Source organism: Delphinus delphis, chromosome 7 (assembly GCF_949987515.2).
Source record: "Delphinus delphis chromosome 7, mDelDel1.2, whole genome shotgun sequence".
Classification (NCBI taxonomy): domain Eukaryota; kingdom Metazoa; phylum Chordata; class Mammalia; order Artiodactyla; family Delphinidae; genus Delphinus; species Delphinus delphis.
In genome coordinates this window covers 35,099,652-35,116,455 of record NC_082689.1, presented here as the reverse complement: position 1 = coordinate 35,116,455, position 16,804 = coordinate 35,099,652, and the positions used below count along the sequence as shown (strand labels likewise).

Genomic DNA, 16,804 nt, shown 5'->3' with positions numbered 1-16,804 from the left:
ACAACTGGTCTACTCATTACCAATAACCGATTGTTGAAATTACCCCCAGCACAGTTGGAATGAGTGAAGAACTTACTAAGACTACATGAAGATAGTGTAGCTGACCAGTGGTTAAGCATTTCTTTTAAAATGTTTTCTAATTTAATCAAGTTAGGCTTTTCCTCTGCATCTGAGCAATGCCACGTATGCATGTGAATGACATTGACAGAACCTAGGACTCAACTTATTTGATGAGCTTCTTTTGTTTCAAAGCGGAACCTTGCAAAGACTGCATCCCATCCCTATTCACAGTGATGAGAGCAAAGCTAACATCAGATCGTCTGTCCTTATCACCCTGCAGGTTGTGAACATAATGAGTAGAGGCAGAAAATGAGCAGGAATAGCCAAACAAAAAGTTAGGATTCACATGGTTAATAATATTCAAAATCTCATGTTTAGCCTGGAAGATTAGAGGTATTTTGATTCATATATCAAACAGAACAATTTTAATTCTACCTATGGCAATGAAGCTATCAGAAAATTCTCGATCTATTTCATTTTCTCTAAGACAACATAATGATAAAACAAAGTAAGCTTCATGTAGTAGGGCTTAATACTTTGATAAAACCAAGATCATGCAGTGAATTTAATGAAAATCTGGAAATAAAAAATGAAACTGGCATTTTTATTAAGGTAGGATGTATCAAAACAAATGAAAAAGCCGGAAAAAAAATCACTACCAAGATGGAAAGACAGAGATGAATTTTGTGTGGTGCTTTATTATGTGAATGCATGTTGAAGATTCTTTGTCTTTGTCTAGGCAGTGCAATTCAAGTTCTGAAAGAATGGAATATGACAGGAAAAAAGAAGGTAAGATTGATATTGATTGTAAATTAGCAGCTTCCATCAGAATCTTCATGGTTGTTATCATTTTAACAAGGCTGCCAATTTTGTGCTTCTTTCATATATGTTAATATGTACACCCAGGAAGCTTCCAGATTCACGACTCTCTTAAATTACCGGCCACCCTCCCTACTAATGCCCTTGTTTTCTGTTCAAGTGTTTTTAACCACCAGGTGTGCTTTTGAAATCCCAGAGTTTTCTTTTTAAGTATTAAGGCGAGCCCAACCGGAGAATTCAAAGGATTCTAGACGTTAACTTGCCTGAACGTATCCTGTAGCACAAAGGAAAAAATTAAGGAGTGTTTTAAAGATACTTGAAAAGCCCTAAATATATTTTCACAGAACAGAGGGGAGATTTTACTCTGCCCCTCTCACGTTATTTTGCTTTCTTGTCTAGTCACACAGTCTCGACTTACGGGCACACGTGCCGTGTGCAGCGCACACACTGGCCTCTGTCTCCAGAACGTGCCTTTCTGGTCTTGTGAGTGACCATGGAGCACTGGAGCCCTCACTAGCTCCAGTGAGGTGCAGCTTCCTTCTTTATTTTTTTATTTTCTTTTTGCAGTATGCGGGCCTCTCACTGCTGTGGCCTCTCCCGCCGTGGAGCACAGGCTCCAGACGCACAGGCTCAGCGGCCATGGCTCACAGGCCCAGCCACTCCGCGGCATGTGGGATCTTCCCGGACCGGGGCACAAACCCGTGTCCCCTGCATTGGCAGGCGGACTCTCAACCACTGCGCCACCAGGGAAGCCCGCAGCTTCCTTCTTGTTCTTGGCCTGTAACCTGTTGCATGACTTTCACAAAAAGTCTGCTTCTCTTTTCAAAGTAACTTCCCCACCCATTCCCACTATTCCCAGAGAGGCCTTGTGTTTTGGGAATCCCAGGATATACCCTTCCCACTGAGGGAAGATCGCAGGCCTGTGGCACAGGTTTTAAACAAACACAAGAAAGCAGTATTGCTTTCATAAAATCCCGAGATTACTGAAATTACTAGAATGATCCGTTCCTCCTTTTTCTCCTCCTAGCTTCATGGAGAATAGGAAGAATTATGAAAAAATTTTTAAATCTTTGTATGCCACCGCCTTTGACAATCTCTGCTTATCTTTAATCATAGCTTCCCAGGCTTCTATGTGAGATGAAGACAATTTACAGGTGATTGAAAGGCAGTATTTATACTTACCTGGAGGAATTTCAGATGTGTGGTTTGGGTATGAAATTTCTCTGATGTGAAAAACAGAGCAGACGGCAGCTGCAGACCCAACTCATTACTAAGCCTCCCTCTTAGAGGTTCAGTGGGAAAACTGTCTCCCCAGCCCAGGAGACGCAGGGCTTGTGTGGGAATAAGTGCCCCTGGGCCTTCCTTCACCCAGTCAGTGCATTTCTCTCCCCTGGAGGAGCCCTTACTCAGGGGCATGATTGTGGTTTCAAAGGAAACGAAGGAGAGTGGGGTGGAGAATCAAGAGAAAACTGTTTCTTTTTATTTAATTAATTTATTTATTTATTATTTTTTTTGCGGTACACGGACCTCTCACTGTTGTGGCCTCTCCCATTGCGGAGCACAGACTCCGGACACGCAGATTCAGCGGCCATGGCTCTCGGGCCCAGCCGCTCCGTGGCACGTGGGATCTTCCTGGACCGGGGCACGAACCCATGTCCCCTGCATCACAGGCGGACTCTCAACCGCTGTGCCACCAGGGAAGCCCTTCTTTTTATTTTTTTTTCCAAATGTGTTGAAGAACAAAGCCGGGCTGATGTTCAGCTGGTGGGACACTGATGCAACAGGCGGGACAGGGTCTGCCCTGATGGGCCCCATGTCTGTTCTCATTGGCTGAGGCTTGCACCAAGGTCTAAAAGTTTTCAATTATCTAGAATGCAGGGTTGCGTTATTTTGAACTAAATGTAACTGAAGTCTCGTAATGCCGTTCAGGTAGCAGCCGAGAGATCCAGATACAGGTGCACAGTGCGAATCCAGGTGGACCCACGTGGGTTCGGTGTTCCTTTGTAGCCGTTGTCCACTCCAGCTTAAGTATTCATGGGGATGATTCCTGGACAGTGACAGCAATCCAGGGATCTCCTGGTTGGTTGGTGCCTTTTCCTAGATCCAACCTGGACTTTGGGGATCTGACTCTACTTCCTCCTTTCAGAGGGACTTCCCTGCCTCTTTTGTACCAGGCCTCCCCCTGCCTCTCCTCCCCTCAAGAGGATCAGAACCTTAGTGTCCTCCCTGATCCCCCCCGCCCCACCCCCACCCCCACCCCCACCCCCCCACCCCCGTCCATCATCTCTTTAAGAAATGAGACCTCTTCTCCAATACCACAATAGCTGAATTCAGGTTCTTCCAGGGCAGTTATCACAAGACTCTACTGTATGGCCATTCAGATATGTAGCAACTCAATGTGCTCAAGTAATGTGTCAGCTATTGAAGCCATTTCCTGCTGCTTTTTTCCTTTTAAAGAAAACTTTTTGTTTACTATGCTTACGAGGTACAAGTTTATACAGCTCATTGTAGGAAAGAAGATATTTACATTAACTTGGGTGGTTAATAAAGACATAGGCGTTTTCACCCATTCTATTAGAAGAGCCAGAAAACAAAAAAAGGGTAACATATCTTATTTTGGTCTCTGGGGTTCACCTTCTATTTCAAGGATGTGAGCTTCTCATTTGTTTCTCATTCTAGAACAATAAGAGAAAAAGAAGCAAGTCCAAGCAGCATCAAGGCAACAAAGATGCTAAAGACAAGGCAGAGAGGCCCGAAGCAGGACCTGTGCAGCCACCACCGCCAGAGATACAGAACGGCCACGTCAACGGCTGTGAGAAGGACAGCTCATCCACTGATTCTGCCAGTGAAAAACCAGCCCTTGCCCCCCGTGAGAAAAAGATCTCAATACTCGAGGAACCTTCAAAGGCACTCCGTGGGGTCACAGGTCAGTTATCCTTAAGTAAAGTTGCTTAGGCAGACATAGAAGAAAAGGATGCCAAGGGACCCACTGGGACAGTCATTGCTACTGGTGATGTTGGTGGAAGGGAAAGATTGTTCTTTTATGGTGTCCACAGATTCAAGCGGTCTTCTCGCAGGATGGTGGAGGCAGGGAGGAAGGTGACGAGGCTAGAGAAGAAGTGTGCAATCTAGCCCTGCACTAAGTCAGAGGGTTTTTTTAACTAAAAAATATAGTTCTAGTCTGTATTGGGATCATCAGGAAAAAGGAAATTCCAGTTTAAAGAAATTTTTCACTTTTGCTGGGATAAGGGAGGGATAATTGGTGACCAAAGGAAATGTTATTAAAGGGTAGGCCAAGTTATTTTAACTCCTGGTATTTTGTATTATGTGATAGAATATATATCCCAGGGTGTTAGAATCTGGAATGTTAATTACTTGTGCTATAGCTATACATTCATTACTTGACAAAAGGCTACTTAATCAACTGTATGACCTTGGGGGCATCATTTCATCTCTAGTGTCCCATTTCTTTTCTGCAACATAAGGCAGCTGTACAGGAATCTACTGGATCAGTGGTCTTCAATACTGTCTGACCCGATGCTCCATTTTTATATCAAATACTAAAATAAAATTCGTAGATAATATACTCTACCTAGAAACAAAATGTCAATAATATAAAAACATAAGAAGTTCAAGAACAACTAAAATAGAAGGCCTAATAAAATGGCCAGACGTTCACACCCAATTATAATGAATCACTTTGCACTTAAAAGAAGGGAGACAGTACTCAACTGGGTAACGTGAACACTCTTTATTTATATGTGATATGTGAAGTAAGAACTGAATAAGTATATTTTTATGTAGACATGGGATCACTGTGAATGCAGCTGCTACAAATACAGACTGACAAGTGCTGATTGTCAACTCAAATAATGTGACTGCCCATGTGATTGGCCACGGGATTTTCCAAATGGTGAAAAGCTCTTGGTAAAGTTCTGAACACCAAAGAGTCCAATTTTCTCTTAATTTCCACAGTAGTTGAACCCTAGAAATCCAAGTAAACCTTGGAAGTCCATAGGAAAACTGTACAAAAAATACTTGGGTTTACATGTCATGTGTCTAGGAGGATGTGAGAAAGTTCAGGTTACAGGGCAGTTCTTCGTTGTGTGGGATTCCTGTGATTGTAAGTCATTTAGCATCCTGCCCCCAACACCCACCCATACGCAATCATTTAGATAAATTTTAAAAGTGCCCTGTTTTTCAAAATGCCTCCTAAGATAGACCAAGGATGAATAAGACAGGGGCCCTACCTGAGAAGAGTTTAGTCTAGCAGAAAAGACAAGTACAAACAGAAAATCACATAGTAACCAGTATTGAATCAGGGATACCATGAGGAAGCATTAAATAACACACTAGGAAGTTTTTTAATTGTTCACAAAGCTCTAATTTTCTTCCATAAACACATTACCTAACAACACTATTAATAGTGCTATAATTCAGATAATCCTTACTACACAAGGATTTCTTAAAAACAAACAACGAAAATCACCTACTTCTATTTAGAATCTGGATTTTCCAGTAATCTTTTCATTCAGCTTTTCCTCTGCCTACAATTTTGAGAATGTTTTGGTTTATAGTCTGGGCAGGAGAAAGACATTAAATAATCGAGTGGCACATTCCCAACTTTGCTTGTGATTTGCCTTCACACCAATTATTTCAAAAGCTAATTACTCAAGTTGCTGTTGTGATATCAATCATACACTAAAAGCGCAGCACATATAGTTGTTCATTTACTTATAATTTATACCTTCTTCCTAAAGCAATTTCAGTAACTCTATCAAGTATATGACATTAGAGCAAATGCAGTAGTGAATCGCTTCACTTCACGGTGGATAGCTACCTTGAAAGTTAAGTACCCATCCGACGAGTTCTCTGTACCAGGGGGCTTTTGTGAACCCTATCATGAAACTTTTGGCAAAGAATACTTTATTGCACAAAGAGCCATCCCAATATCCCTTTGGTTTTATAAGCTTAGCATGAAGGCATTGAGGTATGTCAGTATTATTTGTTAGTAATTAATAATACAAATCTATCACTCATGTAAATTTTTCTGTTAAAGAATAAAATGATGATAATGGAAGGTTATTAGATGTTTTTGCAAAAGGCAGGGAATCCTCCTGGTTGACCATTCATCAGCAGCTCACTTATTGTGATCATAAATTTTAAAATGAGTTTATAACTAGTTAAGTTTTCCTTCCCAAAGATAATGAAGGTTCATCGGGAAGTTGATGCCAAACTGTCAAATGACTCTGAAATGCTTATTCAGTCTGTCAGAAATCCTGAGACCTCTGCTAGATAGTTCACAGATGAGTGTTGGGTCTTGGGCATTCCACACCCCATTTTGAGTAGACCTTTGGAACTGAAAAGGATGGGAACGATTCCTTACTCCCCTCACTTTATAGCTGAGGAAACCAAGGCCCTTGGGTCGAGAAACTGAGAAGACCCACACCCGGGGGTAACTCTCTTTGGTTAGCAAAAGCCTGACTCAAATGGATGCAATTTTATGCACATGTTAGAGAGTTATTGCTAAAACCACAGGCTCCCTTACTCCCAAAAGATGCATAATTGAAAAATTAGGAAAAAGTAATCGTAACAAAGCTAGATAATGGTATTCTGTACTTGAGTGAGTTCGAAGTATGAGCATAAAAGAAATCTCCAGTCTGCTAGTGGTGGAGCATTTATCAAGCTTTCCAATAATGAAACTGCCTCAGGAAAGCCTGTTCTGAATGCCCAGCTGGGCAGCAGGCTGTGAACATGTGGAATGCATGTTTTATCTTTTTATAACACCTTGACATTCAAGATCTCTCTTTTTAAAAGTTTTAAAAGGATCATTTTCTGGTAGGAGAAAAGTTAACTTTAAGATATATGCAGGTGGTTCCAGGGTGTTAGTGTGACTTCCCACATGAAACATAACCACCCAAAGCATCATCATTTCAGGCTGTAAATATAGTACTGTCGAGTGGGACAACACTGCATGTCAGCATATAGCTTTGAAGTTGGGGAGTTTGATTTAAACTTAGTACAAAATTACTTTTTTAAGCCTTGGAGTAGTTTTTTCTGTATTTCAGAATTTTTAATAACAGCTCAAATTAGATCTTTTACATAATCCGATCAAGATCATCTGCGTCCAAGTACAAACTCAGACAAGGAGTAGATCAAGATTTAGTTTTACCAAATGTAATGCCAAGGATTACTTTTATTTCTAAGGCTCCATCTAAATGACTAAAGCACATTATACCCTTAGGGTTCAGTTATCTTAAATGTTGCTCCTGCACTACTTTTCTTAGGGCTCAGATTGCTGAAATGTACAGGCGCTTATCGCCGTAGGGGCCAGAACAGGAATTCAGATTCCTGTGTTGTCTTTCTCCCTCTGGACACAATTCCCATCCAATAGGAAAGGAGCAGGATTATGGGCCACCAACTGGCTCCATTGAGATAAACTTGGGGGCGGGGCTTTCCTTGTCTTCAGCTTCTCTTCCCAGCAGGCTTCCTTTATATCCTCTCATCTTGTCAAGCATCCTGGGAAGCCAGCTCTTCTGTTACCTGTTACTTGTCTCAAACAGAAGGCCCCATGCAGTGTTCACTGACCTCCACAAACCAGACTTCGCAGTCTGCCCTGTATTGGAGGACAGGAGCAGCTCCATCGTTTTACCTTTGCAGTGCAGATTCTGTGTTTGGCATGCCTCTGGCACAGAACTGCTTTCTCATTCTCTAGGTGAACTGAACCAAATGTGAGAGAAAGGGTCCTGTTGTTTTAGAATGTTGGCTGCTTGTCCTTCATTTGTGCTTCTTATTAAAAAGCAACAACAACAACAGACTGTTTTACAATATTTTTATGGTGTGAGGTTCCCTACAGGATTTCCAGGCAGATTTTTTAATGCTGTTGTTGGCCCTAGCTACAAGATTATTTCCCCTGCTTTTCTAAACCCTATATTGGACCAGAGGATTAGAAAAGATCAACAAGAAGAAAGCAGCTTGCCGAGAACTTTAATAGAAAAGCCAAACGTGTATATTCCAGGATCTCAGCCGTGCCAGCTCTGAGATGGAAGCAACATAATATCATAGCTAAGAACCAGGGCTTTAGCATTAAACATGTTTGGATTCAAATATTGGCCTTGTCACTTACTAGGTGTGTGACCCTGGACAAGCTAACCGCTCTGTGTTTTTATCTTCACTTGCAAAATATTCTACTTTACAAGATTGTGGTGAGCGGTAAATGAGATACATGAAGTGATCAGCACAGCATCTGGCACAAAGTAAACCCTCAAATCATTTCTTTATCTATCCAGGAAATGTTTTAAGCATCTAACATGCGCCAGGAATTCTTCTAGAAGAAGTAAACAAAATTAAAAAGGTTTTGCCCTCTTGGAGAGATGCACAGTAAAGCAGAATACAGCTGAATGATTATAGATTATAGTAAATGTTGTGAAGCCAGCAAGTAGGAGAGAGACTGGGGCAGGAAGGGAAGTGTGGGTAGCAACCGCGGATAAGGCCATACGTGACATGAGTGGATGAAGAGGAGATGTGGATGCTGAGACATTGAGGCTGAGGATGCCCCTGTTCACATTCTGTCACATCAAGCTATCTTGGTCTGAACAGCCAATGTTTTATTTAAACTTTAATTAAGGATTATTTTAGGTGAAGCCCTTGTAGAGTTATAACCATCGGTTTTTAATTAAAGATATAGTACTTTATTCGTATATATAGCTGACATTAAGTACTGTCATGTGAACAGGCGTTTTAAAGCTTATATTTTAGAGCACATTTATCATTATTCTCACTCTATTATTTTGGCATCAGATCCTTGGTGTTAACTCTTGTTTGTAGTTGTGCGTTGTCCAGTCTCAACACCTGCTTCCAGCAGCACTGTGTCTGAACTGTTCAGGTAGTATTAGGGGTGGCCTTACATTGTGTTTTCAGTGGCTTAGGCCTCTGCTTCCTTTCTGTGTGTGTGATAAAGCAGAAAGAGATGGAGACAGACATAGGATGTATCGACGTGAGGACACAGGATATGAAAACCCCTCGGGTGTTTTTCTGTTACCTAGGTACAGCGAAATCCAGAGCCCTCTCCCTTCTCTTTCTCATTTGAAAACTACTTTTGCTACATCCTTACAGCAAAACCACAAACCTACTCATCTCTGAATAGCTGATACCTTCGTAACTTCCCACTCAGACCTTGTTACGGCAGTTTTCAGTTAAAAATAGACTTAATTAAATGGAATGCACTCCTTGCGAAGAATAAAAGGCCTTCCCTTTTTTTTCTTAATTTTGAACAAAGATCTAAATGGTTCTATCAAAATGCTATGAGAATTAAGCCTGTTTTTCAGAGAAATAAGTCTGCAAAACAAATCAAGTTAACATGCCTACCTTGTGTCATTGACAGCTTATTAATCCAGCGACTTTGTTATCTATTATCTTTTAATGTAAATAAACCTGTAAAAGTATTAATGACGTATGAGACCTTGTAAAGACAATGTAAATTAAACTAAAAGATTGGCTTCCAATTAGAAAGTTTCCAGCTTTTATGCCCTCTGAGCTGATCAAGTCTTATAGAACATGAATGAAATAATAAAGTCTATCTGTATTCGATAAAGAAGTTACGAAAAGGCAGAACTGACTGACATTATGTCTTCTGAATAAACCTGTTTTGGTCTCTGTTCCAAAGTTATTGGTTCCTCTGAATTTCTGTTAATTAGCCTGTCATGTAGAGATAGAAGAATGATGAAAAATGCAAATTAAGGTGCACAATAATTGTAATGTGAAGACTTTTCTTGGGGCTTCATCACTGGACCGTTATTCTGTGACATCTTAAAAGAGTTGTCTTTACTCACGGTCTCCATTCCTTTACCTCTTTCTCACTTATCAACCTATCCTATGGCTTACAGCCCCATTAGTCCAAGGAAATTGCTCCCACCAAGTTTACCTCTAAGTCTTCTCTTACTGGCTGTTAATTGTTGAGTCTCATCAAGGCTGGGTTAGTTCCAAATCCTTTCTCATATAGAGCTATACTCTTTTTGTAGATCATTTCAGCCATACCCTAGCCTTAATTATGTACACTGGCTCACAAACTCATCATCCCAGTCGAGGCTACTCTCTGAACTCAGACTCTTACTTGACATTTTCACTTTGAGATTTCAAAGCACTTTAACAACATGCTCATAACAAACTCCTGATCTCCCTTCCCAGCCTTAGCTTTCTTTTATTGTTCCTGATCTTAGTGTACTGTCCATCCATTCTGCAAGCCAGAAATCCAGGCATCAGTCATGACATCTTCCTCATCACCAAGTTCTGTTGATTCTCCTTTTCAAATATTCCTGGAATCCATCCATTTCTCACTGTCTCTACCTCTACCTTCCCATCAAAACCATCCTTTCTTGCCTCTGCTGCTCTAAATGTCCACTCATTCATCTCCTGGCATTCACTCTGTTCCCCTCTAAATCATTCTCTATCCTGTAATCTTTTCAGATGACACATATTTGAACTCTTAAGATAAAGGCCAAGAGTCTTACCCTCGCCTGCAAGCCCAGCATATTCTGGCCCCTGTGTCCCGTTCCTGCCTCAATGCACAGCATGTCCATTCTTGTTCTCTGCTTCAGCCGTACTGGTGTCCTCTTAGTCCCACGTACTGGCCGTGTATAACAGTCAGGTTCAAGTCAGGAGAGAGAAGCCACACCAGTTATTTGGATGGGAGGAATGTAATAGGAAGAACTGCTAACTAAAACTGTAGGAGGTGGCTAACTACTAAAAGGGGTAAGTAAGGAGTCTCAGGGGTCTAGACGTGTCAAGAGAGCAGTTACTATCTCCAGGAAGACTGGACAATAAAGGAACTAGGACTGGGAGAGTCCCCCAGTCTAAAACTGAGACTGACCTCATCAAACAAGGTGTGTGGCTACCCAGAGGAACATGCATGCCGCCTCGCGGTGGCAAGAAATCTTGGCATAGGGCCTGGCCCAAGCTGTTCTGTAGAAGAAGCCCACCATTGCCATAGGGTGTAGATAGACTGGAACTGCTCAAAGCCACTATCAGGGCTGGGGAGCCAGAGAACGTGGCATGAGAGTGCAGCTGGAGCTCCTCTGCATGGCTGCTGGCTCCTGTGGTGAATAATAATAATAATGAAGGACCAGAACCTAGATGGGAAGTGTATTTCTGTCTTCATCGCCTTGTGCGACCCCTTTGTTGCCCTCTACCGACAAAGCTAACGTTCTGCCAGTTGGCAAAACAGAATTGTTTACAGCGTCCAGCTCCAGTATCACAAAGTAGGGCAAAGAAGAGTGGATTTGGAGTTGAGAGACAATAACTTGATAACTGCCTCAAATACTGTCTTTGCCTGGAATGCCCTCCTCATCTGATTAGTTTTTCATGTAATTTCAGGTGAGCTTAGTTGTTACTTCCATGGAGAATTCATTCTTGATATCCCTAAGTCAAATACTCCAATTGAGGATTTCATATACTGTGTACTTTTCTTTCATAACACTTAACACAGCTGTAATTCTACATTTGTTTGTGTGGTGGTTTGATTTATGTCTTCCTATGAGACTGCAAGTTCTATAAAGATGGGAACCACAAATGTCTTTTACTACTGTTGTGTTTTTGGCGTCTAGAACAATAACTGCACATGATAGAAACTCAAACAAGCCTTTTTCCTGGTTGTTTTGAATTATTAATGATAAAATATGTGGATAAGTGTAGGTTAATTAAAAAGTTTAAGTTTCTGTGCTGCTTTTTAAAGATAATTATGGATTTTGTATTTCTGGTTTTTAAAAGGCATTTATATTAATTGGAGAGATATGAAAAATACAGTAAGGTTTAAGGGGAAAAATATCCTACCTCTCAGAAAAAAACACCGTAAAATTTTATTTCAGAATGTTTTAAATGCACAGATGTATAGGGGTTGTTTTTACAAATATTACGTAGCGGGTGAACTTTTATATTCTGCTTTTTATTTAACATGACATTACAAACATTACCTCATCATTGTATGTTCTTTAAAAACATGACCTTAATGGCTGCAATTTGCCATGTTTATTTTAATTATTCCCAAACTGTTGTCCATGTGCATTGTTTCCATTTGTTTGCTATTATAAGCAATGCTATAGCAAACATTTCTTGTATATAAATCTTTATGAACAATCATGATTATTTCCTTGGCATATTTTCTTAGAAGTGGAATTATTGGGCTCAAAGGGTATGGATATTTTTTAAGTGCTTAATATATTGCTGTCCAGAAAGATTGCACTAATCTCATTGTTTTTATTTGTAAAACCGATTAGTAGAAAGATGGAACATTTTTGAGACGTTTAATTTCCATTTACATTTTTTCTTTTGTGAGTACTTAAGAACACTAAGATCAATGATTAAAGAACTACCAATTACTTTATTATTGGTTATTATAAAACACTATTGAATTCACTTAAGTATTGATACTTTTAAGAGAATGGTAATGCTTTAAGTAACACAGATATTAGCAATTTTAGGCATTATTTTATAACAACAAAATTATTTTTTGTTTATCGGTTTTTTCTAGATAGAACTATTTTACAATACTAAGTTAATTGTCATCAAATGATGTGATTTACTGAAATTACATTTGTATAGGAGACTATGAAATCATCTAAACTCAATGGGTTAAAATAATTGTTTTAGAACTACTCTGTATTTAAGACATCCTTTAAATTTAGATTTGAATTCTGCGTATACTTCCTTCAGTCTACTTTTAAGTACATGAGGCTTTCACTAAAAAGTAAAAGCTAAAGAGAAAAAGGAGTTTTCAGAAACTTTCAAATCTGAACACATACATGGCTGTACATATATTATGAAAATCTTTGAATCTAAGTTCACATATTTCTCCCAAAAGGAAGATTTGTTTTCTCTGGTGCTGTTAACAAAAAACAACCACCACAGTTCATGTTTTGCTCTGTAAAATAAATTAAGTCAAGGACAAGTCCAATATGTAAGTTGATACAGAGATTTAGTAACTGGAAAATTGATAGTTCTCAGTATTGGCAAGAGTTAAGTGTGAGAACAATTGCATGCATTACAGCTGAATGTCAGTGGGTCCAAGTGACTGGAAAATAATTTGGCAAAGCATATCAAGAATTTTTTAAGAAAAAGAAAGGCATAAATTTATATCTTCTTCATCATAAACCCCACTGAATTATAGTAAAGGATTTTTAAATATAGAAATCCACAATAATGAAGAAAAGGGAAAAGAGGGCCTCAATTTCTAGAGGAAGGAAAGTAGGTGGAAGAGGATTGACTGATGAAGCAGAGTATGGGAAACTGCAGCATAGAATTCAGAGGGAGAGAGCTTTGGGAGGGAGGAGGCTGACTGCCTGTCAGAAAATGGGGAAACTCTGCATTTGGAGTCAGCAGATAGGATGGGGGGCAAACTTAAGAAAAGAAATATAAAACAGGGTAATTAAATAAAGGTATTTTAAAGAACAGTCTACTATCCCCTTACCTACTTCCAGTCCAGCTTGTTTTATAAGATGCCTAACATTTGTCTTCAAGGCAAAAGGCAGGGTGGGGGGAGCAGAGAGTGATATGCTGGTATTTTAATGACTTATTAGAACAAAATACAAAACTCTTTAGAGGAAAATAACAAAATCCAGTGTTTCTCAATGTGTCATTCACAGTATTCAGTATCCAGTTTAAAAAATTACTAGACATGGGAAGAAGAAAATGTGACCTATAGTAAAGGAAAAGATTAGTCATTAGAAGCAGACCCATAGACAACCCAGATGTTGGAATCAGCAGATAAGGATTATAAATAAGGATTTTAAAATTTTACCAAAAAAAGGTGAAGAGAGGAGAATTTTAGGAGAGATAAAAAGAATAAAATGGAAATCCTAGAACTAAAAAGTACAATAACTGAATTTTTTTTTAAAGTCATCAGATGCCTTTGGCAGCAGTTTGGACAATAAAGACTAAAGGATCAGTGAACTTGAAGACAGGTCAGAAGAAATCATCCAAACTGAAGAACAGGGACCAGTGGTTAAGACTCCACGCTTCCACTGCATGGGGCATGGGTTCGATCCCTGGTCGGGGAACTAAGATTAATTAATTAAAAACAAAAATAAACAAACTGAAGAACAGAGAAAAATATTAAAAGAAAAGACAAAACAGCAACAAAAAGCAGAGCCTCGGTGACTTAAGGGGCAGTATCAAGCAGTCTCACAGATATGCAATAGGAATCTCAGAAGAGAAAAAGAAGAGAATGGAGGGAGGGCGCTTATGAAGAAACAATGGCCACAGTTTTTACAAACTCAGCATAAAACAACCACCCACATATCCAAAAAGCTCAGCAAAATCCAAGCAGAGTAAATGATAGAAAATCACACCAAAGCATATCATAGTCAAACTGCTGAAAGTCAAAAGTGAAGACAAAAATCTTAAAAGCAGCCAGGGGAAAAAAACACACATTGCAAACAGGAAACAACAAAAAGAATAAAGGTTGACTTCTCATCAGAAACAATATGGGCCAGAAAGCTCTAGAATGAAATCTGTAATGTAATGGGAATAACTGCCAATACGGAATTTTATATCTAGTGAAAATATCCTTCAAAAAGGACAGTAAAGCTAAGATAATTTCAGATAAACAAAAGCTGAAAGAATTCATCACCAGCAGACTTGCACTACAAAACAAGCTGAAAGATATTCTTTAGGCTGAAAGTAAATGATACCAGATTGAAATTTGAATCTGCTGGAAGAAATGAAAAATACTGAAAATGGTAAATATATGGATAAAAAGAAAAGGTTTTTTTTCTCTTATTTTTTTTAAAAAAACAATTGACTGTGTAAAGCAAAAACAATAACAATGTATTGTGAGGTTTACAACAAATTTAGAGGTAAAATATATGACTATAAATATACAATTGACAGGAGTGGGTAAGTGGAATTATACTATTGTATGGTTGTTACCTTATACATGAGGCAGTATAATATTGATTCAAAGGACACTGTAATAAATTAATGATATATACTGTAATCCTTGGAACAGTCTCTAAAGACAAAGAATGAAGAAGTATCACAAAAAAAGATAAAACTATTACTTGAAAACAAATTCACCTAAAAGAAGTAAGGAAAAAGATCAAAGAGATAAAGAGTAGACACAACTCAAAATGGTAAACATAACCCAATAATATCAAAAATTACATTAAATGGAGATGGACTAAAAATTCGAATTAAAAAGCAGAGATTGACAGCCTGGATAAAATAGCAAGACCCAACTATATGCTGATTACAAGAGATGCACTTTACATAGAAAGAGAGACAGGCCTAAAGTTAAAGGAGAAAGGAAAAGATATACTATCCAAAAGGTAAGCATAATAAACTTGGTGAGGCTATATTAACGCCAAAGAAGATTTCAATACAAGGAATATTACCAGAGATAATTAGGATCTTTTCATAATAATAAATTGATCAATTCCTTAAGAAGACATAACAACCCTAACTTTACATGCACCTAACAACAAAGCTTCCAGACCCATGAAGCAGCAATTGATAGAACTAAAGAAAGAGACAAATCCACAATAGTTATGGGTTTTATCACCATTTTCTTAGCAACTGATAGAGCAAGTATATTAAAAATCAGTAACAGTGTAAAAGATTTGAACAATATTATCAACCAACTTGACCTAATTGACATTTGTAGTACACTACACCCAACAACTTCAAGAGCACATGGCATTTTCACCAAAATAGACCAATCACTGGACCATAAAATAAGTGTCAAAACAAAAGTTAAGTTTTGAAATCTTTAGAGTATGCTCTTTGACCAAAAATAGAAGTAAATTAACAATTAATAGCAATAAGATATCTAGAAAATTTCCAAAAATTCAGAAGTTAATCAGCCTTCTAAATAATTCATTGGTCAGGAATTCCCTGGCAGTCCATTGCTTAGGACTCCCGCTTTCATTGCTGAGGGCCCAGGTTCAATCCCTGGTCAGGGAACTAAGATCCCGCAAGCTACATGGTGCGGCCAAAATAAATAAATAAAAATAAATAAATAATCCATTGGTCAAAGAAAAAATTCACAAGAGATACTAGAAAATATTTTGAACTACATCGTAATGAAAATACAATAACCCAATTACCAATATCGGTAATGAAATTGACCCTGACCCCTCGTTCATTTAAAGACTAACAACAAACAGGATATTATAAGCAACTTTATGCCAAAAGGTGAAATGGACAAATTTCTTAAAAAATATGAATTACTAAAATATACGTAAGAAATAGAACATTTGAATAGCCCGAAACCTGTCAAAGCAATTGGTAATTAAAATTCCAGGCCCAGATTGCTTCACCAGTGAACTCTTAAAAACATTTTAGAAAGAAATAATAGCAATCTTAAACATATTTTTATTTTCTGAAATAGTTTAGAAATAGAAGGAAGGGAGCACTTTTCAACTCTTTTAATGAGACCAGCATAACCTTATCAAAACCTGACAAAAATCATTACAAGAAAAATTTAGGAACCATATTGCTCATGAGTAAAAGAGCAAAATCCTCAACAAAATATTAGCAAACTGAAGTAAGCAATATTTAAACCCAAGATAATACACCATGACCAGGGTACTTTTTTCCAGGAATGCAACATTAATTTAGCATTTAAAAACCAATCAGTGTAATTTACTGCATTAACAAAATCAAAGAAAACAACAGCATGATCATCTCAAATCACTTGACAAAATAAAAACTCCCAGAATATAAGAGAATTTACCGATAAACATATGAAAAATATACTATACAGCTAATATAATACTTGATAATAAAATATTGAATGTAGTTTTCCTAAGATCAAGAACAATGCAAGGATGATTATTCTACATTGTACTAGGATTCCTAACCAGTCCAATAAGACAAGGAAACACTTGAAAGGAAGAAATTAAACTTCATTTACAGATGTCATTATTGCCCATGT

At 38.4% G+C, this 16,804-nt stretch overlaps 1 protein-coding gene across 3 annotated transcripts in view; it reads left to right on the top strand.

The window, feature by feature from the left end:
• SPATS2L (spermatogenesis associated serine rich 2 like) overlaps positions 1–16,804 on the top strand; it is a 169,436-nt gene that overhangs the window by 110,585 nt on the left and 42,047 nt on the right. For all 3 annotated transcript variants that reach the window (XM_060016346.1, XM_060016347.1, XM_060016345.1), the window contains 2 exons: positions 800–849; positions 3,559–3,805. In XM_060016346.1, coding sequence (XP_059872329.1) covers positions 800–849; positions 3,559–3,805 — 297 coding nt within the window. The remainder of the gene's footprint in view (positions 1–799; positions 850–3,558; positions 3,806–16,804) is intronic.